Source organism: Scyliorhinus torazame, chromosome 11 (assembly GCF_047496885.1).
Source record: "Scyliorhinus torazame isolate Kashiwa2021f chromosome 11, sScyTor2.1, whole genome shotgun sequence".
NCBI classification, from domain to species: Eukaryota; Metazoa; Chordata; class Chondrichthyes; order Carcharhiniformes; family Scyliorhinidae; genus Scyliorhinus; species Scyliorhinus torazame.
Genome location: NC_092717.1, coordinates 170,171,433 through 170,195,226, shown reverse-complemented (window position 1 = coordinate 170,195,226; position 23,794 = coordinate 170,171,433). Strand labels below are relative to the sequence as shown.

The window sequence follows — 23,794 nt, the reverse complement described above, 5'->3', positions numbered from 1 at the left end:
ATAATTGGCAAAATGAATAAAAGTGAGGTGAGGAAAGGTTTTTCCACCCAGAGGGTGGTTGGAGTCCAGAACAAACTTCCTGAGAGTGTGGATGCAGGTTCGATCAAAGTATTCAAAGGGGAATTGGATTGTTATCTGAAAAGAAAGAATGTGTAAGGTTACGGAGATAGGGCTGGGTGTGGGACTAGGCAGAATGTTCTTTCAGAAATCCAGTGCAGACCCGATGTGCCGAATGCTCTTCTCTGCACTGTAAAGATTCTGTGATCTTCAAAGAGACTGTACCCATCTTTCAATAATGGTAGGACTGTGAAGAATGTTGGCATGGATGTCCTCCAAATCAAGACTCAGGCTTGCTCCCTCCGCATACGTTTTCTGTGCTGTGAGCTCCTCATGATTGCCCAGGTGAATCGCCGCTGGGCTTGGAGGTTCACGGCAATAATGGAATCTTTATGGAACCTACAAAAGGCTTCTGACCATGCCATCCATCAATGCTTCATTCGCAACCTTATGCCTCTGATGGCTCACCTTCTGCCTTCCCGGCCCAATCCTCTCCCTCCTCTTCCTCTGTTTTTGGTATAGGCCTTTCTTTTGCATCTGCCCCCACAAGGTGCACTGCCCCCCACTCCTCCTTTATCTGCACCACATTGTGCAAGATGCATCATACAACCACTAACCTGGAGATACTATTTAATATCGATGGCTACTGCAGAGCAGTCAAGGCACTGAACGTGCATCTTTAACACCCCGAATCACTGTTCAATGATGGTCCGCATCTGAATATGGTTTGCATTCTAACACCTTTGAGCCCCATCTGTGGGTTCTAGGAGAGTAAGACGCCACCTCCATAAAGGGTAGCCTTTGTTGGCAAGTAGTCAGCCAAGCATCTGGGGAACAGGATGGAATAGCTGAGGCAGGCATGATTTCCATAGTATGAAAGCATCGTAACGATATGGGACAGAATTTTACCATCCCCAATTGGCACGATTGCAGGTGAAGGCAGGGCCTGTAAAATTCAGAGTGTGTCCACCATGCCACCTACCACCTGCCACAGATTTTATGGGGTGCCAACAAGGTATAGGGCAACCCAAACACGCTTGCCCAAATTGAGGGCTGATGGCGCTGCTAGGACGTGATAGCTGTTGATCAATCAGATTGGCCTGCAGCTCTATGAGGTGGAACGTCCTCCACAGATGGGGCGGAAGGCCCTCCTCCAGGAATTGATGTTCCAAAGAGCATTAAATAGCAGCAGGAGTTGTTAGGAGTGGGGCTGGACTCCATTTGGAAGGGCAAGAAACACTCCCATTCGCCATTCACTGGTACTGAGGTAAATTATTGGAACTGTGTGGGCTGACAATTGCCCACGTCCTGATGTACTTCATCCGAGGATCTCAAAAGAGGTGGCTAATGAGAATGTTGATGCATTGGCTTTAATTTTCCAAAACTCCCTAGATGGTTTAATTAAATTGGAAACTGGCAAATGTACCTCCAATATTCAAAAAGGGAAGGAGGCAGAAAGCAGAAAACTACAGGTTAGTTACTGTCAAAGGGGAAGCGTCAGAATTTATTATTGAAGAAGCTATCACAAGGCACTTGGATAATTTCATAGTAATTAGATATGGTTTTGTGAAAGGAAGACATGGTGCTGGATTCTTCGAGCCTCCATGCCGAAATTGCGTTTGGCGCAGGGGCGGAGAATGGGCGTTTGCACGGAAATTGTGACCGGCCTCGCTGAAGTGATTCTCCGGTCCCGGAACAATTGCTCAGGAAGGCACGCGCGCTATCTACCTAGCGCGGGTAGGGGCCATTGACAGAGGCCCCCCCCCCTGTGGTAAACCACTGTGTTCCTATATTAAGGGTGAAACGGTAGAACCTGCACTACAGATTCACCTGGGCCCCTGCATGCTAGCTCCGCCCAGGAGCCGGGTTATAAATATGCGTGGCCTTCAGCTAGCAGCCATTTCGTCAGCTGCTGTAGGAGGCCACACTTCAGATACTAATAAAGCCTCAGTTTGAATTCAACTTCGTCTCCAGCCAAATTGATCGTGCCTCAATTTATTAGTATCAGACTCAGAAGATGGACCTCTGGATTAAACCAGATCGACTGCAGCTGGATCCACACGCAAGCAACGCCAGAAAGGACTTTCAGCACTGGCTAACTTGTTTTGAAGCGTATATCAACGCGGCGCCAACCCCTGTTCCAGAGGCTCAGACGATTCAAATCTTGTACTCCAGACTCAACTCTAAAATCTTCCTGCTGATCCAGAATGCGCCCAAATACGCTGACGCTATGACTCGACTCAAAGAGAGTTATGAGCAGAAGACGAACATGCTCTTCGCCAGACATGCGCTCGCAACGTGTACTCAACTACCTGGTGAGTCAATCGAGTACTTCTGGAGGGCCCTGATCCCACTAGTTCGGGACTGTGACTGCCAGGACGTTACAGCTTAGGAGCACTCAGATCTCCTTATGAGGGACGCATTTGTAACTGGGATTGGGTCCGATGTTATCAGGCAGCGGCTCCTAGAAGGGGAAACGCGTGACCTCGCAGAGACTAAAACACTAGCGTTTTCCATGACGGTCGCCCTGCGCAATGTACAGTCCTACGCCTCCAACCCCGCGGCCCACTCCTCCTACGCTTCATAGAACATAGAACATTACAGCGCAGTACAGGCCCTTCAGCCCTTGATGTTGCGCTGACCTGGGAAACCACTCTAAAGCCCATCTACACTATTCCCTTATCGTCCATATGTCTATCCAATGACGATTTGAATGCCCTTAGTGTTGGCGAGTCCACTACTGTTGCAGGCAGGGCATTCCACGCCCATACTACTCTCTGAGTAAAGAACCTACCTCTGACATCTGTCCTATATCTATCTCCCCTCAATTTAAAGCTATGTCCCCTCGTGCTAGACATCACCATCCGAGGAAAAAGGCTCTCACTGTCCATCCTATCCAATCCTCTGATCATCTTGTGTGCCTCAATTAAGTCACCTCTTAACCTTCTTCTCTCAAACGAAAACAGCCTCAAGTCCCTCAGCCTTTCCTCATAAGATCTTCCCTCCATACCAGGCAACATTCTGGTAAATCTCCTCTGCACCCTTTCCAATGCTTCCACATCCTTCCTGTATGCGGCGACCAGAATTGCACGCAACACTCCAAATGCGGCCGCACCAGAGTTTTGTACAGCTGCAACCTGACCTCATGGCTCCGAAACTCAATCCCTCTACCAATAAAAGCTAACACACAGTACGCCTTCTTAACAACCCTCTCAACCTGGGTGGTAACTTTCAGGAATCTATGTACATGGACACCGAGATCTCTCTGCTCATCCACACTGCCAAGAATCTTACCATTAGCCCAGTACTCCTGTCTTCCTGTTATTCCTTCCAAAATGAATCACCTCACACTTTTCTCCATTAAACTCCATTTGCCACCTCTCAGCCCAGCGCTGCAGTTTATCTATGTCCCTCTGTAACTTGTAACATTCTTGCACAATGTCCACAACTCCACCGACTTTAGTGTCATCTGCAAATTCACTCACCCATCCTTCTACGCCCTCCTCCAGATCATTTATAAAAATGACAAACAGCAGTGGCGCCAAAACAGATTCTTGTGGTACACCACTAGTAACTGGACTCCAGTCTGAACATTTCCCATCAACCACCACCCTTTGTCTTCTTCCAGCTAGCTAATTTCTGATCCAAACTGCTAAATCACCCTGAATCCCATGCCTCCATATTTTCTGCAGTAGCCTACCGTGGGGAACCTTATCAAACGCTTTACTGAAATCCATATACACCACATCAACTACTTTATCCTCATCCACCTGTTTGGTCAACTTCTCAAAGAATTCAATAAGGTTTGTGAGGCACGGCCTACCCTTCACAAAACCGTGTTGACTATCCCTAATCAAATTATTCCTTTCCAGATGATTATACATCCTATCTCTTATAAACCTTTCCAAGACTTTGCCCACAACAGAAGTAAGGCTCACTGGCCTATAGTTGCCAGGGTTGTCTCTACTCCCCTTCTTGAACAAGGGGGCAACATTTGCTATCCTCCAGTCTTCTGGCATATTCCTGCAGACAAAGATGACTTAAAGATCAAAGCCAAAGGCTCAGCAATCTCCACCCGAGCTTCCCAGAGAATCCTAGGATCCTAGAGAATCCTAGGATTCATGGGTCCCATAGGCAGCCGCCCCAGCGGGGGCGCTACCCACCCAGTACGCCTGTGCTACGCGCCAGCCGGTGATCTCCAGGGGGCCCCGATGCTATTTTTGCAGCCAACAAAGTCACCCCCGCTAACGCTGCCCGGCCTGCGCTGGCCTTTGTAAGGCTTGTGGGATGAAGGGCCACTACGCAGCGGTGTGCCAGGCCCGCTCAGCGGCAGCAGTCCCCCCCCAGCCCCCCCCCCAGTCACGGACAATGGGCGCCGCTATCCTCCCCTCCTCCCCAGGCCATATGCAAGCAATGGGCGCCGCCACCTTCTCCCCAGCACCAGGCCACTCAGCGGCAGCGGTTGCCCCCACCCCCCCCCCCCCCTGGTCACGGACAATGGGCGCCGCAATCCTCCCCTCCTCCCCAGGCCATGTGCGAGCAATGGGCACCGCCATCTTCACCCCCGCACCAGGCCCGCTCAGCGGCAGCGGTCGCCCCCAACCCCCCCTCCCCCCCCGGTCACGGACAATGGGCGCCGTTATCTTCACCTCCTCCCCGGGCCATATGTGAGCAATGGGCGCAGCCATCTTCTCCCCCGCACAACACGTGCGTTTCATGGGCGCTGCCATCTTGCTCCACCCCCGCAACGTGCGTTCCATGGGCGCCGCAGTTTTGTGACCCCCCAGGACCTCCGCGCGCCACCATCTTGTCCACCCCACAGCACACGGAGACCAACGGCGTTTCAGGACCCCAACGCAACGGCCGCCTCACTACCCGATGATCAACCATGACTCGCATCCATGGTAATCGACCAGTCCAGACCGCACACTCTGACCAACACATCCACCAGCGTGAAAGTCAACGGCCACGTGACCTCCTGCCTACTGGACTCCGGGAGCACCGAGAGCTTTGTACATCCAAATACGGTAAGGCGCTGCTCCCTTAAGGTACACCCTACCAATCAAAGTATCTCCCTGGCCTCCGGGTCCCATCGCGTAGCGATCCGGGGGTACTGCACGGTCACGCTCACAGTCCAAGGTGTAGAGTTCCACGGTTTCCGCCTCTACGTCCTCCCTAACCTCTGCGCTGCACTTATCCTTGGCCTGGATTTTCAGAGCAACCTCCAGAGCCTGACCCTTAAATTCGGCAGAGCCTCACCACCCCTCACTGTGTGCGGCCTCATGACCTAAAGGTCGATCCTCCTTCCCTCTTTGCCAATCTAACTCCAGATTGCAAACCCGTCGCCACCAGGAGCAGACGGCACAGCACCCAGGATAAGGCCTTCATCAGTTCCGAGGTCCAGCGGTTGCTTCAAGAGGGAGTCATCGAGGCCAGCAACAACCCCTGGAGAGCTCAAGTGGTAGTGGTTAAGTCTGGGGAGAAAAGTCGAAAGGTCGTGGACTACAGCCAGACCATCAACAGGTACACGCAGCTCGACGCGTACCCCCTCCCACGCATATCTGACATTGTTAACCAGGTTGCACAGTACTGGGTCTCTCAACAATGGACCTGAAATCCGCTTACCACCAGCTCCCCATCCGTAAATCGGACTGGCCATACACCACCTTCGAGGCAGACGGCCGGCTATATCACTTCCTTAGGGTCCTCTTCGGCATCACCAATGGGATTTTGGTGTTCCAAAGGGAGATGGGCCGAATGGTCGACCGCAACGGCTTGCGGGCCACGTTTCCGTACCTAGACAATGTGACCATCTGCAGGACCACAACGCCAACCTCGCTAAATTTCTCCGCACCACCACTCTCCTCAACCTCACATACAACAAGGAGAAGTGTGTGTTCCGTACAAACCGCTTTGTCATCCTCGGCTACGTGGTCCAGAACGGAGTTCTGGGGCCCGATCCCGACCGCATGCGCCCCCTCATGGAGCTTCCCCTCCCCCACTGCTCCAAGGCCCTCAAACGCTGCCTGGGGTTCTTCTCGTATTACGCTCAGTGGGTCCCAAACTATGCGGCAAGGCCCGCCCACTCATACAGTCCACTCATTTCCCCCTGACGGCAGAGGCCAACAGGCCTTCGTCCGGATCCGAGATGATATCGCCAAGGCCACAATGCACGCTGTAGACGAAACACTTCCTTTCCAAGTAGAAACCGACGCATCGGACGTCGCCCTTGCCGCCACCCTCAATCAGCCAGGCAGGCCCGTGGCATTCTTTTCCCGCACCCACCATGCCTCCGAAATTCGGCACTCATCCGTTGAAAAGGAGGCCCAGGCTATCGTTGAGGCTGTGCGACATTGGAGGCATTACCTGGCCAGCAGGAGATTCACTCTCCTCACTGACCAACGGTCGGTAGCCTTCATATACAACAACACGCAGCGGGGCAAGATCAAAAATGACAAAATCTTACGGTGGAGAATCGAGCTCTCCACCTATAACTAGAAGATTAAGTATCGCCCTGGCAAACTCAACGAGCCCCCAGACGCCCTATCCTGAGGTACATGTGCCAGCGCACAGGTAGACCGACTCCGGACCTTGCACGACAGCCTTTGTCACCCAGGGGTCACTCGGTTGTACCACTTCATTAAGGCACAAAATTTGCCCTACCCCGTCGAGGAAGTAAGGACGATCACCAAGGACTGCCAGGTCTGTGCGGTGTGCAAACCGCACTTCTACCGGCCGGACCACGCGCACCTGGTGAAGGCCTTCAGCCCCTTTGAACGCCTCAGCGTGGATTTCAAAGGCCCCCTCCCCTCCTCCAACCGACACACGTATTTCCTCAGTGTGATCGATGAATACTCCCATTTTCCCTTCGCCATCCCATGTCCCAACATGACTTTTGCCACCGTCATTAAAGCCCTTAATTCTATCTTCACTCTGTTCAGCTTCCCCGCCTACATCCACAGTGACAGGGGAATCTTCATTCATGAGTGATGAGCTACCCCAGTTCCTGCTCAGCAGTGGTATCACCTCCAGCAGAACGACGAGCTACGACCCCCGGGGAAACGGACAGGTAGAAAGGGACGGTATGGAGGGCCATCCAGCTGGCCCTACGGTCCAGAAATCTCACGGCCTTCCGCTGGCAAGAGGTCTGTAAATATTAAAGATTGCGAATTGTATATAGTTATCCACCAACCCCGCTGGACTCCGCCCGCAATTCTCCATGTGCAGCTGGCCAAGTTCCCGACGGCGTGGTTCTAACCACGTATCGGCCGTCGGGAACCTCGGGTTGCCGCCCTGATGGGAGGTGGGAGATCGTTCACCAGAGGGGGGGGCCTCATGGACGGCCGGGGGAGCAATCGGGCGGCACTGATCCGAGGGTGCGCGCGATCTCGGGGGGGGGGGGTGGCCTACATTTTTGCTGTTGCTCCGCAGTGCAATTCCGCCATGTCGCACGGGGTGGCCGCCGCCGTGCGCATGCACGGACTCCCGACCGGAAGTGCGGGCCCCGACCGGAAGCTGCGAGAAGCACCAGATTTTTGACACTGGCATAGGGACGTAGCTCCATTTTTGGAGAATCCAACCCCATGTTTAATCAACATATCGGAGTTGTTTGAGGAAGTAACAAGCGCTGAGGATAAAGGGGAACCAGTGGACGTGCTGTACTTAGATTTCCAGAAGTCATTTGATAAAGTGCCGCATCAAAGGTTATTATGGAAAACAAAGGCTTATGGCATATGGGTAGTAACATATTGGCATGGCTAAAAGATTGGCTGGCTGGCTAATAGGAAGCAGAACGTAGGCATAGATGCGTCTTTTTCAGGTTGGCAAGATGCAACAGGTAGTATGCCACAAGATCAGTGCTGGGACCTCAAGTTTCTACAATCTATATAAATGACTCTAATGAAGGGATGGATGGGTTGCTGATGACACAAAGATAGGTCGGAAAGTAAGTTGTTAAGAGGGCATAAGGAGGCTACAAAAATATATAGACAGGTTAAGTGAGTTGGGAAAATGTGAAATTGTCCACTTTAATAATAACAATAATAATTGCTTAAGGTCACAAGTAGGCTCCAATGAAGTTACTGTGAAAAGCCCCAAGTCGCCACATTCCGGCGCCTGTTCGGGGAGGCTGGTACGGGAATTGAACCCGTGCTGCTGGTCTTGTTCTGCATGACAAGCCAGCTGTTTAGTCCACGGTGCTAAACCAACCCCTTTTAGCAGGAAGAATAAAAAAGAACTATATGATGGTGAGAGATTGCAGAGGATCTGGGTGTCCTAGTGCATGAATCAGAAAAGGCTAACATGCAAGTACAGCAAGTAAATAGGAAAGCTAATAGAATTTATCATTTATTGCAAAGAGAGTTGAATACAAATGTAGGGAGTTTACTGTGTACAGTACTGGCAACCTTATTTAAGGATGGATGTAATGCATTGGAAGCAGTTCCAAGCAGGTTTACCAGATTAATATCTGGAATGGGAGCATTGTTTTTTGAGGAAAGGCTGGACAGGCTGAGCTTATATCCACTGGAGTTTAGAAGAGTATGAGGCGACCTGGTTGAAACATATAAGATCTGGAGGCGTCTTTACAGGGTGGATGCTTAGAGGACGTTTCTTCTTGTGGAAGAATCTAAAACTAGGGATTACTGTTTAAAATAAGGGGTCACCCATTTAAAACATAGGGGAGGTAAAAATATTTATCTCAGAGGCTTGAGACATAGTTTATCGGGGGCAGGCAGGATGTAGATTTGAGGTTACTATCAAATCAACCATGATCTTATTAAATGGTGGAGCAGAATCAAGGGGCTGAATGGCCTACTCCTGCTCCTTATTCAGAGTCTGTATGGAGCATTTCAATTTAATTATTCCATGTGAATGAATCTATGCAATTCATTTAGTTCACAGGGCTATAACTGTAAGCTTGCTACTCCACATTCAGGGTTATAAATTTTAAAACAGATAAATTTGAGATTCCTGCAATCATATTTAACTTTGCGGATTTAATGAAGTCATTGAACTTGCCCTTATACAGAGTGGGTATTCAAGGTTAGAGACTTTTCTCTCATTACCTTTCCACTATTTTCACCATGATTCTGCCTGCTTTGTTGACAAGTCGCTTTTACCTACACCAAATATTGCATCTGCCCTGTGCCTACTTACAATCAGCAGATTTTCTGTGTTTACCTGTTCTTACTCAAGCTATTTGCTTGATGTTGGTTCTGCTTTAAATTCTCCAGCTACAACCTCAGGAGAGGGCGGTGCAGATGGCATCAAACACAGGGGCTGGGGGCACCCAGGGAGAGGGGGGAGCCCATGCTCCGTGTTGTAAATGGAGTTTCTCGCTGTCCAGAATGCAGCCAGAGCTGCAGACCTGACAGACCGGCTTAACAAAATGATACGTCACGCTGAAAGTTCAAATTTCTTAAAATCAGGTCTGTCAGTATCAATTTCACTAGTTGCTGCACTGCTGCTTCCGACCTTCAAGCAGCGTCCTGGTTCAGGTTTTCTTTTTAAATGCCTGCCAGAAATCAAAAAGCTGCTCAAAGGTCAGCAGCGACACAGCGACTGTCAGGAGAGAGCTCTTGCTCGGAAAGAATAGTAAGTCAAATTCTCGTACTTTCGAACCAATTGGATTGTGTGCTTGTAGGGGGTGGGGAAGATCGTGGAGGGGTTGGGGAAAATTTAGGGTGGATGGGAGGTAGGTTGGGGGGGTGAGAATGGAGGCAATGGTTGGGGGAGAGATTGAGGAGAGGTTAAGAGTGGGCGGGGGGAGATTGGGAGGAAATTGAGAGGGTTGGGGAAATTTGAGGGGTGTTCAGGGAAAGTTATGATGTGGCAAAGCTGGCGTTGGACTGGGGTGGGCACAGTAAGAAGTCTTACAACATCAAGTTCAAATGCGGCATGATCTGGACAAAATACAGGCTTGGGCTGACAAGTGGCAAGTTACATTTGTGCCACACAAGTGCAGGCAATGACCATCTCCTACAAGAGAGGATCTAACCACCACCACTTGACATTCAATGGCATTACTATCGCTAAATCCTCCCGCAATTAACATCCTGTGGGTTACCATTGATCAGAAATTAAGCTGGACTAGCCATATTAATACGGTGGTTACCACAACAGGTTAAAGACTAGGAATCCTACAGTGAGTAAATCATCTCCTGACTCCGCCCCCCCAAAGCTTGTCCACCATCTACAAGGCACAAGTCAGGCTCATGTATTTGCTTTGTTTGGCCCTTTGTTCCGCACTATAACCAATCACTGTTTGCCGATATATCATTTGTCAATGTTCTCTATTGATTATTCTTTTGTCTACTATGTACGTACTGTGTACGTTCCCTTGGCCGCAGAAAAATACTTTTCACTGTACTCCGGTACATGTGACAATAAATCAAATCAATCAATCAAGGAGTGTAATAAAATACTCTCCATTTGCCTGGATGAGTGCAGCTCCAACAGAACTCAAGAAGCTCAACATCATATTATCACTACCTTCTGAAGAGCAACGAGATATGGACAATAAATGATGGCCTAATCAGCAATGCCCACATCCCGTAAATTAATTTAAAAAAGAGTCACAGGACCTCTAATTAGCTTTTCAGAGCAAAAAGTGATAATTAAACATGGAAATATTGGATTACGATACAATATTTCTTTACTCCCCTCTGAGCTTAACAAATACATAGATTTTAAGATTAACACAGATTATGAAATAGTCTTAAGGTACAAATGTCCCAGTAACACAACGTCCCTTTAAACACACAAGATGACTGTGGTCAAATATACTCTCCACTCTGAACCTCAAGTGAACCTTTGTGGATTTCTCCTCAGAATTCCCCTAGATGATTGTCACCGCAAGTCAATGCCTGTGGATTTCTCCTCAGAATTCCTCCATATGATTGTCACATGAGTGTTTCCAAATTCCACTCCCAAAAATCTTCTCTCATAATAATGCTTTCCCTTAGCGGTTTGCATTCTGAAATCCAGTCCAATTTTTCCAAATGACACTCTTAAATAGAGCTTCCACTCCACTTTTAACAGTGCATCTAATCCAGGATTTTAAAGTGACCCCTTTAGGATTTCTTTTTCTTGACTGTTGTACAAACTGTTCACAAGTGCTTTACCTCTTGATTCCTAGACTGTATTATAATGGAATCGAACGTTTGAGTTACCTCTGAAGTCTGCCATCTCACTTTAAATCTGGTTAGTGCAATTGTCTCTTCAACTCTGAACACTTTGTTTACTCTTTCTAATTCTTCTGAACAATACCTTGGTCTCTGTTCTCTTAACTCCAGTCATCTTAAGAAACTCTTTCTGCCCCAATTCCCTGGTTATCTGGACAGTAACTGGTACCCTAGGAAGCCTGCCTATTTGCAGCTCCCATCCTGTCCAGTCTTTCCTCTGGCAGAGTTGAGAGATGTTCCCAATGCCTGATGTCCTGTCTCCAACTCCAAAATATCTAGATAAAGCTAGAACGTAAAAGCTTTTTTACTTAACAAGGGCCTTCAGTTGCTAAGAAACGCCCGCATACCTTTGCTGGCCAATATATATTTCATGTCATAGCCCTCTCGAAGCACAAGAGATACACAGTTGAAACTTAACCAACACACACCCCCTCCACACACATACAATACCGTTGTACAGCATGAATCTAACTATAGGTTTTACCCTTCCGTACACAGAAACATTAAATTAAACAAACTTAAAACGTAAAACTATACCCTTTTTCTAATGTTTATCAATACAGATTTAAATGCCTTAAACTACCTTTGCTTTCCTAGTTCAAAAGACAAGTGAACAATTTAAAGAAATTAAAAGGTTCATAGTCTCAGGGAATAAAGGTTAAAAGTTTAAACACAACGGAAATTGATGATAGATTTAATGCATCTTAGTACAGATTATGTTCAGAAAAAAGCACTGACCTTTGTTGGGAAAATATGTAACTGATTTCCAGCGACATCTAATACTTTCAAGTTTCTTAGCATGCACAGTTCCTGGAAAGTAAACACAAGTTAAAAATTATTTTACGTGTTCCTCCCAATATATATCCCCACTATTAGATTATTTTTGTCTTTATGAAGAATATACACTTTCTCAACTACAATTTGTGTCAGTCAGTGGTCGTTTGACAGGAAGCACAGAAGAGGTTAAATTTTAATTAAATCTCCAGTTTATGGCCTAGATATTTATCCAGCCAAAAAATTCTCTATATATTTGAAGTGCAATTTTTTTGAGCTGCCTCAGCCCATCTCTCTGTATTAATAGAAAAACAGATGGTACTTCATAACATGTTTTGACTCTAGCCATACCAGATATGTAACTGATTTCCAGCCAAATAAGGTATATTCAGTTCTCAAGGATCGAACTGAGCAAAAGTATGGCAAGAGAACCCAAGGGAAAAAAGAAATCAGTGGGTATATCAGATGGGCTGACTCTTGTTGAAACCCTCGAAGGTTTGTGCCCTGATTGACACACTAATGCTCAACACCGGTAATGGTTTGGCAGTTTTGTCAAAGTTAAATCTGGCTTTCTGCTGTTTCATCTATATTTTTTCACTCATAGGGCAGCACAGTGGCACAATGGTTAGCACTGCTGCCTCACAGCACCAGGTGCTTGGGTTCAATTCCGGCTTTGGGTGACTGTCTGAAGTTTGCACTTTCTCCCCGTGTCTGCGTAGGTTTCCTCCAGCTGCTCCGGTTTCCTCCCACAGTCCAAAAATGTGCAGGTTAGGTGGATTGGCCACACTAAATTGCTCCTTAGTGTCCAAAGGGTTGCAGGTTAGGTGAGGTTACGGAGGGTCAGTGCAGTCTCTATGGGCCGAATGGCCTCCTTCTACACTGTAGGGTTTCTATGCCTGCTACTACTTACAGCATCAGTAGCTTTTTTATCATTGCAAGAGTAGCTTGTGTGCAGCATGCTATCAGTCTTTGGATGGACTACTTTCCAATGCGTCAGTTGCTATGTTCCTCCACGCAAGGATTGGCTTGTATATATTTGAGTTAGATTTGCTCAATTTCTTGATGATTCCTTTAGTGATTCTAACTGTTGCCTAAGCCTTTCCATTTAACTGGAATGCGGAGATGATGTATAGTGTTGAATTTTCCAGTGGTTTGTGAAGTGATTGAATTCTCCAATCGTTAGCTGAGGGCCATTATCACAATGCCTGGAATGCCGTATTGACTAAAGTTTGCTTTCAGGCATTCTACAATCTCACCCGTCGTTGTTGAAGTCAGCTGCTCTGCGATGATGAGATAATCAGTTCCTGCTAGAGTAGAGAGGTCCATTCCCAGCTTCATCCATGGTCTGTCTGGGATAACATGTGTCATCAACTTGCTTAGCTTGGTACTCTTTTTAACATGGTCATTAATTTAATTGCTCATGTTTGGCCAGTAGAGTACTTCTCTAGCTTTCCTCAGATTTGATTAAATTCCTTGATGGCTTGCATGGATGTACTTCTGCATCTCTCCTATCATTACTTTCAGGATAAAGATTCTATTTCCTTTCTACAATCGTAGAATTCATAGATTCATAGAATTTACAGTGCAGAAGGAGACCATTTGGCCCATCGAGTCTGCACTGGTCCTTGGAAAGAGCATCCCACTTCAGCCCATGCCACCTCCCTGTCCCCGTAACCCAACCTAACCTTTATTTTTTGGACACTAAGGGCAATTTATCATGGCCAGTCCACCTAACCTGCACATCTTTGGACTGTGAGAGGAAACCAGAGCACTCAGAGAAAACCCATGCAGACACGGGGAGAACGTGCAGACTCCGCACAGATAGTGACCCAAGCCGGTAATCAAACCTGGGACCCTGGAGCTGTGAAGCAACTGTGCTAACCATTGTGCTACCTTGCTGCCATCTTGGGCTGTCAATTCATCTCAGTATGCCCAACACGCTCTTGTGACCACAGGCATGTCCGTGACACTCTTAGGTTATTCTTTCATCAGTACTTCTTGGAGCACTTGGAAAGTTGCAACTTGTTGGGTAGCTCGTTTGATTTGTGCAAGGCGCTACCTTGCCAAAATCCATAATTTTGCTGATAATTAAGAATAGACTGATGGGGCACTAATTGGCCCAGATGGATTTGTCCTATTTTTGGACAGGACATTCCCAGGCAGTTTTACACATTGTCAGGTAGATGCCAGTGTTATAGCTATACTGGAACAGCTTGGCTAAGGGCACAGCTGGATTTGGAACAAGTACAATTGCTGGAAAATTGTCAGGGCCCATAGTTTTTGCAGTGTCCAGTGCGTTCAGCTATTTCTTGATATCATGGGGGGTGAATTCAATTGGCTAAAGATAGACATCTATGATTCTGGGGACCTAGGAAGGAGGCCAAGATGGATTATCCACTTGGCACTTCTGGCTGAAGATTGTTGCAAATGCTTCAGACTTGCCTTTGCACTAATGTACTGGGCTCCCCCATCTTTGAGGATGGGGATATTTGTGGAGCCTCTTACTCCAGTTGGCTGTTTAATTGTCCACCACAATTCATGTGGCAGAGCTGCAGGGTTTAGGTCTGATTTGTTGGTTTCTTTCGCTATTGGTATGCATGTAGTCCTGTGCTGTAGTTTCAGCAGGACACCTCATTCTTAGATATGCCTGGTGTAGTGGCCCTTCATCCCGCAGGCCTTACAAATGTAACCCCACTATTTAAAAAAGAGGGGGCGGGGGGGTGGAAAACAGAAAATTACATACCAGTTAGGCTAATATCAGTAGTCAGGAAAATGCTGGAGTCTATTATAAAGGAAGTGATAACAGGACACAGAAAATATCAACAGGATTAGACAGTGGTAGGATTGGACAGAGTTAACATGCATTTCCCTATTGGGGTTTCTTGAGGACATACCTAGCAGAACAGATATTGGAGAACCAGTGGTTGTGATGTATTTGGATTTTCAGAAAGCCTCTGATATAGTCCCATACAAAGGGTTAGTGCAAAATTAAAGCACATGGGATTGTCGGTAATAAATTGGCATAGATTGAGAATTGGTCAGCATTCAGGAAACAGTGTAGGAATGAATGGGTCTTTTTCAGAGTGGCAGATGTGACTAGTGAGGTACTACAGGGATCAGTGCTTGGGGCCCAGCTATTCACAATATACATCATTGATTTGGATGAGGGAACCAAATATATTTCCAAATTTGCTGGTGACACAAACTTTTGTGGGAATGTGAATGGTGAGGAGGATGTTAAGAGGCTTCAAGGTGATTTAGACAAATTGAGTGAGTGGGCAAATATATGGCCGATGCAGCATAATGATAAATCTGAGGTTATCCACTTCCGAAGGAGAGACAGAATGCAGAGTATTATTTAAATGGTGATATATTGGGAAATGTTGATGTACAAAGGGACCTGGGCGTCCTTCTACACTAGTCGCTGAAAGCAAACATGTGGGTGCAGCAAGCATTTATGAAAAAATGGTAAACTGGTCTTCATTTCAAAAGGACTTGAGTACAGGAGCAAAGATGTCTTACTGCAACTGTACAAAGCCTTGGTGAGACCACACCTGGAGCATTGTGTTCAATTTTGGTGTCCTTATCTAAGAAAGGATATACTTGCCATAGAGGGCGTGCACCAGACTGATTCCTGGGATGGCAGGATTGTTGTATGAGGAGAGATTGGGTCGCTTAAGCCTGTATTATCTGGAATTTCAAAGAATGAGAGGGGATCTCCTTGAAATGCATAGAATTTGGACAGGGCTGGGAAGACTAGATGGTATTTCCTCTGGCTTGACGGGGCGGATGGGGCATCTAGAACAAGGGGTCACTGTCTCAAGATATGGGACAGGCCATTTAGGACTGAGATTCTGAGATACTTCTTCACTCAGAGGATGGTGTGCCTTTTGCATTCTCTACCACAGAAGGCTGTGGAGGTCATGTTACTGAATATATTGAAGAAGGAAATACAATGGGCTGGATTCTCCTCACCTACGCGTCGAAATCGCGGCAGGCGCGGGGGCGGAGAATCAATGTTCCCGCAAGAAATCGAGACCGGCGCCAGTTCACCGATTCTGTGAGCCCCGAAAAGTGGCGCACTCCCGCGCCACCTGGGACCTATCTGGGGCCATTGCCAGAGGCCCGCTCATCCATTCTCCGCCCCCGACCGGCTGAAGTTCCGCCGACGTGGAACTAATGTGCTCCAGCCGGTCGGGATCCTCGCAGTCGGAGGACTTGGTCTGCGGCCGCCCTGGTTGGGAAGGGGCCGATCGGAGGCCAGGGAGGCCCTATAGGCGGCCGGGGAGAGCTTGTGCAGGGGTTGAGGGTTGGGCGCGTGGTCGATCGGGGGGTCTCTTCGTGCGTCTAGCTCCGCGGTCCGAGTCCGCCATGGAGCACGGCGCGGCCGCTGGAGGCCGCCGCCGTGCACATGCGTGGCCTCTGACCCAGTATCTGCAGCAAAAGCTGCGAGATCTACTCCGGGTCCCTGCTGGCCCCTTGCAGGGCTGGGAATTCGTGTCCCTTTGAACCAAGTTTTTCTGGCGTAAAACTCTACCGTTTTGATGCCGGCGTGGGAACATGGTCCCAATAATGGAGAATCCAGCCCAATAGATTTCTAGACTCTTAAGGCATATGGGGGTCTGGGAAGAGTATAAGAGTGTGGTGTAAAGATCGAGGATCAACCATGATCATACTGAATGGCAGAGCAGGCCCAAAGAGCCAAATAGCCAACTCCTGCTCCTATTTTCTATGTTTCCCACCCTGCTGCCAATTGGGGCCCTTAATTGGTCAATTAATGCTTACTTTTGCAAAGACGTCTATTAAATGTGTCACTCGCAACTCACATTCTAAAAATCCATATTGCCATTTATTATTTTTATTTATATTGCTCATTCAGAAGAAAGAAAAATAACATGCATTTGTAACATCAGTACAGCTTGGCCTATTTCTATTTTTCATATTATTATTCGCCATATTTTCATAATTTTCACCGTACAAAAAGAAACAAAAACAACCCCAACAATATAAAAAAGAAACAATCCCCCCCAAACTCAACCCTCCCTCCTCCCCCCCCTGTTTCCGCCCTGCACCCCCCCCCCCCCACCCCCTTCAACATCTTGTCCTATTACAATGATGTTGTTTGTACAGCTCCACAAGATACAGAAATACACAGCAGACAAAATAATTTCTGAATCACAGTGTTCCACAATTGGAGTTCTGGACAGATTAACTTATCCCTCCTACTTAATCAGAAAATTTTACTGTTGCAGCTTGTTATTGACTTTCAAACTGGCAAAGCTCCAATTATCCATTCATGGTACCAAATATGTGAAAAGAAAACAAGCAGTTTAACTCTTGTTTGCCGCTATAAACATAGCTGTTGATATAACATCAAAGCTAATGCTTCACAATGACTGGCTAAGACACATTCAGTTTTTATCAAACAGTATTTTGTTTTTTTTTATTGGTACTTGGAGATTATGTTTCATAGCTTTGATCATTGTTTTGTGTAAACTGTAAATATACTTTAATCTAGACAACAAAACGTGTACAAAGTTTTCGCATTTTTAATGCTAAAAATAAGGAGAAAAATAATGTACAAATTTCAGTTATTGGGGAAAGATATCTGAGTCTTGAGGTTCAATAAGATATCATCCATCTCCTCCTCTAACTTTGGTAGAAAACCAGCGGAAGTCCCAGAGAAATGGATAAATGGACCTTTCTTTAGGCTTTCTCCCAGTTTCATGTTGGATTCATGGCAAAAGACTATAACAAGGGACTTGCTGCCAGGTTGATCCTTCCTATGGTTACATTTATTTGCAGGGTTTCCTGTAGCCAACAGGGAAGAACTCGAAACTCTCAATGACAGATGTACCCATTCAGGTTACATTAGTGAGCCAGCCGATGTAGTCCATTTTCAAAAGTGCCCTATAATATTCCAGAAATTGTTATTTCAGGTATTGGATTACAGATTTTCCACAAAATGTTTACTTCATTCTGAATTTCCACTCCCAAGTAAGCAATCTTAGAGTCACTTTAACCCATACTCGCAAACTACCACCATCCCAAGGAGAATAGGGATCAGTTGGTGTGTGTAATTAATTCAGTGCCTTCAACAAGCATGCTTTGGGAAAAAAGCTAGGATAGGAACGAAAGAGTGCTTGGTGCTTCAAGATGTGAAAAACTTGCTGAAGCAACAGTTTATCAGCAGAGTTGCATTCAACTCTGTGGGGCTGGGTCAGTCAATAGCTGCTGAAAGTGTATGAGAATATGCTTCTGATGTCAAATTCCATGGTGAAAGGCAGAATCACCTTTAGCTGTGCACCCAAGGGAAAGGGGGAGGAAATCAGAAATTGGTGGCCCATTTCAATTCTTAACATGGACTGCACAATTCTGTCCACGTTCATTGCCAATAAGGCCAATACTGCTTGAGCTTTGGTGATCCACCCTGGTTAGACCGGTGATGCCGTAGTTTTTATCGCAGTCCATTCAGTATGCTGGACTCTGTGCTCAATGGGCTGTTCCAAGGGACGTGCTCAATGGGCTGTTGCAAGGGGCGTACACCAAGACAAACATCAACTTCTGCTGGAGGACCATAACTCAGTGAAAGGCACTCTTTGGTATGCCATAAACGTATTGGTCGATCAGTGCAAAGAACTGACCAGAACGAGAGTTTCAGACTGGCCGTTTTCAGTGCCCAGAGTTACATACGAGGGACACACTAAAGCTTGAGGCAGCTGCTGTTCAGGCACAATGGGGAAAGGCCATAGTCAAAGGCCCTCCTGCCATAGTACACTGAGGGGGTGTAACCTGGGCTGTATTTGACCAATAAAACTATTATATAATTTGTCATACATCCAATTGTTATTTGAGAAATTGTGTGGTGCACAAATTGGCTGCCATGTCTTCTTGCATAATGGTGACTAAATTTCAATTGATTATAAAAAATGAATAAGTAAAATAATAGAACCTGTTCTGAGGAACAGGCTGCAACAATATTTCAAGAACTAACAAGCATTGTTTACAATAGGAGATTCCGCCTAACAAATTCCCCTGAATTTCTTTACGAATGTTGCAAACATTAAGTAGATAGTGACACTTCCTACGGTATAATTCATTTAGATTTCCAGAAATCTTTTGATAAAATTCCAGCTAAAAACTGATAATTAAACTAAAAGAATTTAGGGTAGCACAAGGGTTTAAAAAAATGCTCTTCTTAAAACAGGACATTCAGGGGAGCAATGAGCATGGATTTTATGTATTTGTGATGAGATGTGATGATGAATCAGAAGTTCATGTATGCAGGTTAGTGCCCCCTGTTTGATTTTCCACTTATTAAAGTTCTGTACTGTGGTACCCTCAATAACGACGCTTAGAGTGTAAACGGTAAAGAAGGCTTTAATAAGCTAAGAGCTAGCCTGGTGCCGAGACGTGTGCTAACAGAGGCGCCGCCCACAAGGAGGCCCCTTATATACGGCTCCCAGATGGGCGCAGCCGGAGGCGGAGTTCCCCAGGGTTCCAAGCCCGGTCTTAAAGGGGACATCACCTTACATGATGACAAGGGTACAGTGTTACAGTAACCGTTCATCACATGTACCAAGGAGAAAATTTATAACATCTACTCTATAATGTTATGCCTCTGGGAAACATTAAAGTGAGTCATGCAGAAGTCAGTACTTGGATAATTAGACAGATAAAAGTACAGTAACAATAATACACTGATGACCATAAAACAATTACATATTGTTTTTAAAAATGCAATGAATGGAAATGAATTAGTATGAGGAACCTTGGTAAAAGAGAGCTGGGAGCCACAGCAGATACATTACTCCCACTGGCAAGACAATGTGACAAAGCTATTTAAAAATCAATGCCACCAAATATAGCTAGAATGGGAATCTACAGTGTGACGAATGGAGGATTTTAGGAATATTGGCTTCTAAATACTGGGACAATTTAAGGGTTAAAAGCTTGGGGTTATAGTGTGTTTGACTGCAGTGGTCATGTTTTAAAAATAACTTTGTTTTGTACAGGCTTGGGAACTTATAGGAAACAGAAGGTCCAATTGACTAAAGGAATGTGGTTTGACTGGGGAAGTCCCTGGGGAGTTAATGTGCTTTCGCAGCTGGTTGAGGTATTTTGGTTTTCAGCGTGGAGTGATGAGGACATTGCTGGGTGGAACCCAGAAATGCAGAGAGGCAGCTCAGGTTTGGTAGACGTTTTGGGAGAGAGGAGCTGAATTCTGATCTGCCTGACCCCAGAGTCCAAAATTCTCTCACAGTAGGATAGTTACAAAATAGTAATAACATGTAAAGCAGAGCAATCTTGTCTCGGGACCAGGAAGAAGCTGAAATATGCCAAATGAACCAGCTTTTTGTCGGCATTCAGCCAGAGTCTGAAGGGGCTCTATCAGGAGCCAAATCTGTTCTATAAAGCAAGTATTACTCTATGCCCTGCTGATTTTAAGATAGATTGAGAGCTGTATGTTTCTTTTTTGTTGTTTAATAGGAAATTGATTGGAAGTGTTAAGGGATAATTGTAAGCTGTTCATTTTGGGTGTGAAGTTAAAACAGTTTCATATTGTGTTCACAATAAAGTTTTGTTTTAGAAATATGAAAGCCCTAATTTTTCATGCAATCACTCTTGGAACGAATCATTCTTTCTGCACAGTCTGACAATTAAACTAAAATTTTGGGGTTTCGGTCGAGTATCCTACCGGAGTGTGGTCTGGGATCGTAATAACATAAGGTGCGTCAAAACTTCACAATGCAGTGGTGAAAGCTCTCTCAAATATACAAAATATTGAACAATACAGATAAAGTAAAATCATAGTATCCCTACAGTGCAGAAGGATTCAATTCGGCCCAATGAATCTGCACTGACCCTCAAAAAGAACACCCTAACCAGATTTCCGCCCTATCCCTGCAAGCCTGTAACCCCACCTACACCGCACATCACTGGACACTAAGGGGCAATTGGCAATTTAGCACAGTCAATTCACCTAACCTTCAGATCTTTGGGTTGTGGGAGGAAACCGAAGCATCCAGAGGAAACCCATGCAGACACAGGGAGAATGTACGAACCCCACAGAGGCAGTCACCCAAGCTCGGAATTGAACCCGAGTCCCTGGTGCTGTGAGGCAGCAGTGCTAACCATGACTTCAAAATATCTTGACACCAAAGGATATCAGTGTAAAATAAATTTAGATCAGGTATCAGGAAAAACAAGATCTGATCACTGTTAGGAATAATCTAACTAGCAAGGTAATAAAAGACAAAAATAGTGATCTTATTCAAAATACAACTAGATGCCACAATGGGAGTATTAATATGCTAGAGAAATAAACAGCTTTGGACTTAATAGCCTTTTCTCATTCCTGCATTTAGTCACATTTTGTTATGAAATAGACATCTCTTGTTTTCCGAATAGAGATGCCAAACAGATATGTTGATTATCTCCAATTATAATATTTAAAAACATTTTTGTTTAATAAATTTAATGCATCTAATTCTTTTATTTTCCAATTAAGTGGCAATTTAGCGTGGTCAATTCACCTACCTTGCACATCTTTTTAGGTTGTGGAGGTGAGACTCACACAGACATGGCGAGAATGTGCAAACTCCACATGGACCCACACGGACAGTGACCCTGGGCCGGGATCGAACCCGGTTCCTCGGCGCAGTGGGGGAGCAGTGCTAACCTCTGCGCCACCGTGCCGCCCTACCCTCAATTAAAATAATTTTTAAATTTACTATTAATTATTTATTACAATACAAAAAAGATAAATCCACTATCCTCTGTACCAAAAAACCCTGAATATTGCTTTGATTGGTTACTGGCATTGCTTTTATATAAGTAGGTTGTTCCCTCCTGCAAATATTAAGCCAGAACACCAGGGTTGATCTCAAAGGTCAACTTAGCCCTCTAACCAAGACAACGACAAATTCCAACTATCTGTGGAATAGCTATCTTCACTAATTCATCGCAGTCTAGAATAAATTGCAAACAGTAGTTTTCACGGGTGAGCCAAATGTTTGGTCAGTAGGCAATTTCACTCAAATATCTTATTATGGGACAACTTATTTGGTTATGTGCACATCCTACACACATCTATCAATTTGGGTTGATAGCACAGGTGAAATTATATATACATACTAGTTTAACTCAGTCAACACCATTTTCTCCTGTGTCAAATGATTGAAGGTTCAAGCCCCACTGCGATTTAAGCATATAATGTAAACGGATAGTACTGAGAGAGTACTGCATTGTCATGAGCTGCCAGTTTTCAAATGAGATTCCAGTTTAAGGTTTTGGGCCTGCTCAGATGAATGCAATGATATTTTATGATACTGTTTGTTTGAAGAAGAGATGTGAGTACTCCCATGTGCTTGCCCACATCCCCCTCCCACAAAATGCCGCTGAAACCAGATTATCTGGGCAGTCATCCCACTGCTTCTTTTTGGACATTCTGTGCACAAAAACATGTTTATGTTTACCTACATAACAAGCATTAAGACTTTATCAGTAATCCATTGACTGGAGAGCACTTTGTGAATTCTGGATGATGAGATAAGACATATAACTATAAATTCTTTCAATTTCCACTGGAGTTGTCCAACTTACCTGACAGCCCTTCAGTGGAATACCCATGGAAACCTAGAAAAACAACATTCACAACATTTCTCTGGGGTGTCTATGGATCTTTCACTAAAGCAATGGCAGATATTTGGAGAATCCCTGTGGAAATTAATGAATTAATGCTTTTCATGTACATATGTTAAATAAATACATTAGAAAATTCTCTGTCAAAATAACTTACTTCTGGGAGCTCCTGGATTTGGTTTCTTGGCACAGAAAGCTTCTTGAGATTAGTCAAATATCCAATGTCATGTGGAAGTGATTTGAGTTTGTTGCGAGCTACATGTAGTTCACAAAGCTTTTGCAGAACACAAAGTTTGCTTGGAATGCTCTCCAATTGGTTGTTGTTCAGAGTAAGATACTTGAGCTGTGCCAGCCTGCAGAACAAGGACCGGAGAACTTCACTGTTTGTTGCGGTACAGTAGTGCCCTCTACAGATTATTTTAATTTTTTCAGAGAAAGATTGATCTTAAACTGGATCTAATTTACCAGATTTCTCAGGATTCCATTATTTGTCACACATTTGCAAGCAAAGGAAAATAGCTTTTCTTATAACATAATGATATGATGCTGTTCATTAAGTGTGCTTCACTGCATTTTCCTACAGCAACAGACTCAAAAGGTATCTACCAAGTGATTATATAATCTGATATGCCTTACATCTATTCTAATAGCAATCCATTTCAGTAAAAAGAGGCATTTTTAAAGTTTTCTACACGACTTTAAGAAATAATCAACCTTCTAACTAATATTTCAAGGAACGCACAACACTACTTACGCAACCAATACTAGTGGCAGCCAGTATCCTGTATAAAAAGGGCTGAACTTAAAAGTGGCCCTGTCCACCAGCCCAAAAGCCAGAGGCAACCCTGGCTGTTGTCGAAAACCCCAATGGGATTGCTTGAAAACAGGCATTTAACTGCCTGCCATCAGCACTTCCATGCCCTTAAAGGCAAAGCTCCCACTACCAAGAACTGCCAGCCAACTATTGGATGGCCAGCAGCAGTTCAGTAACAGCAACACCAAGGCCAGTGGCTACAGCTGTGACTGCAGCAAGCCCAGAGCAGCCAATGTGGCAGAGGCCCCTAAACACAGGAATCACCAGAGTCTGTCTGGAGGGATATCATTTTATAAGGCAGGGCGTAGCCTTCCATGGGCCG

The 23,794-nt window shown here is 45.5% G+C and overlaps 1 protein-coding gene across 3 annotated transcripts in view; it reads right to left on the bottom strand.

The window, feature by feature from the left end:
* The window catches only part of lrrc69 (leucine rich repeat containing 69), a 142,211-nt gene that overhangs the window by 61,056 nt on the left and 57,361 nt on the right, over positions 1 to 23,794 (bottom strand). For all 3 annotated transcript variants that reach the window (XM_072467998.1, XM_072468000.1, XM_072467999.1), the window contains exons 4-5: positions 22,816 to 23,011; positions 11,979 to 12,050 (exon numbers count right to left, since the gene is read on the bottom strand). In XM_072467998.1, coding sequence (XP_072324099.1) covers positions 11,979 to 12,050; positions 22,816 to 23,011 — 268 coding nt within the window. The remainder of the gene's footprint in view (positions 1 to 11,978; positions 12,051 to 22,815; positions 23,012 to 23,794) is intronic.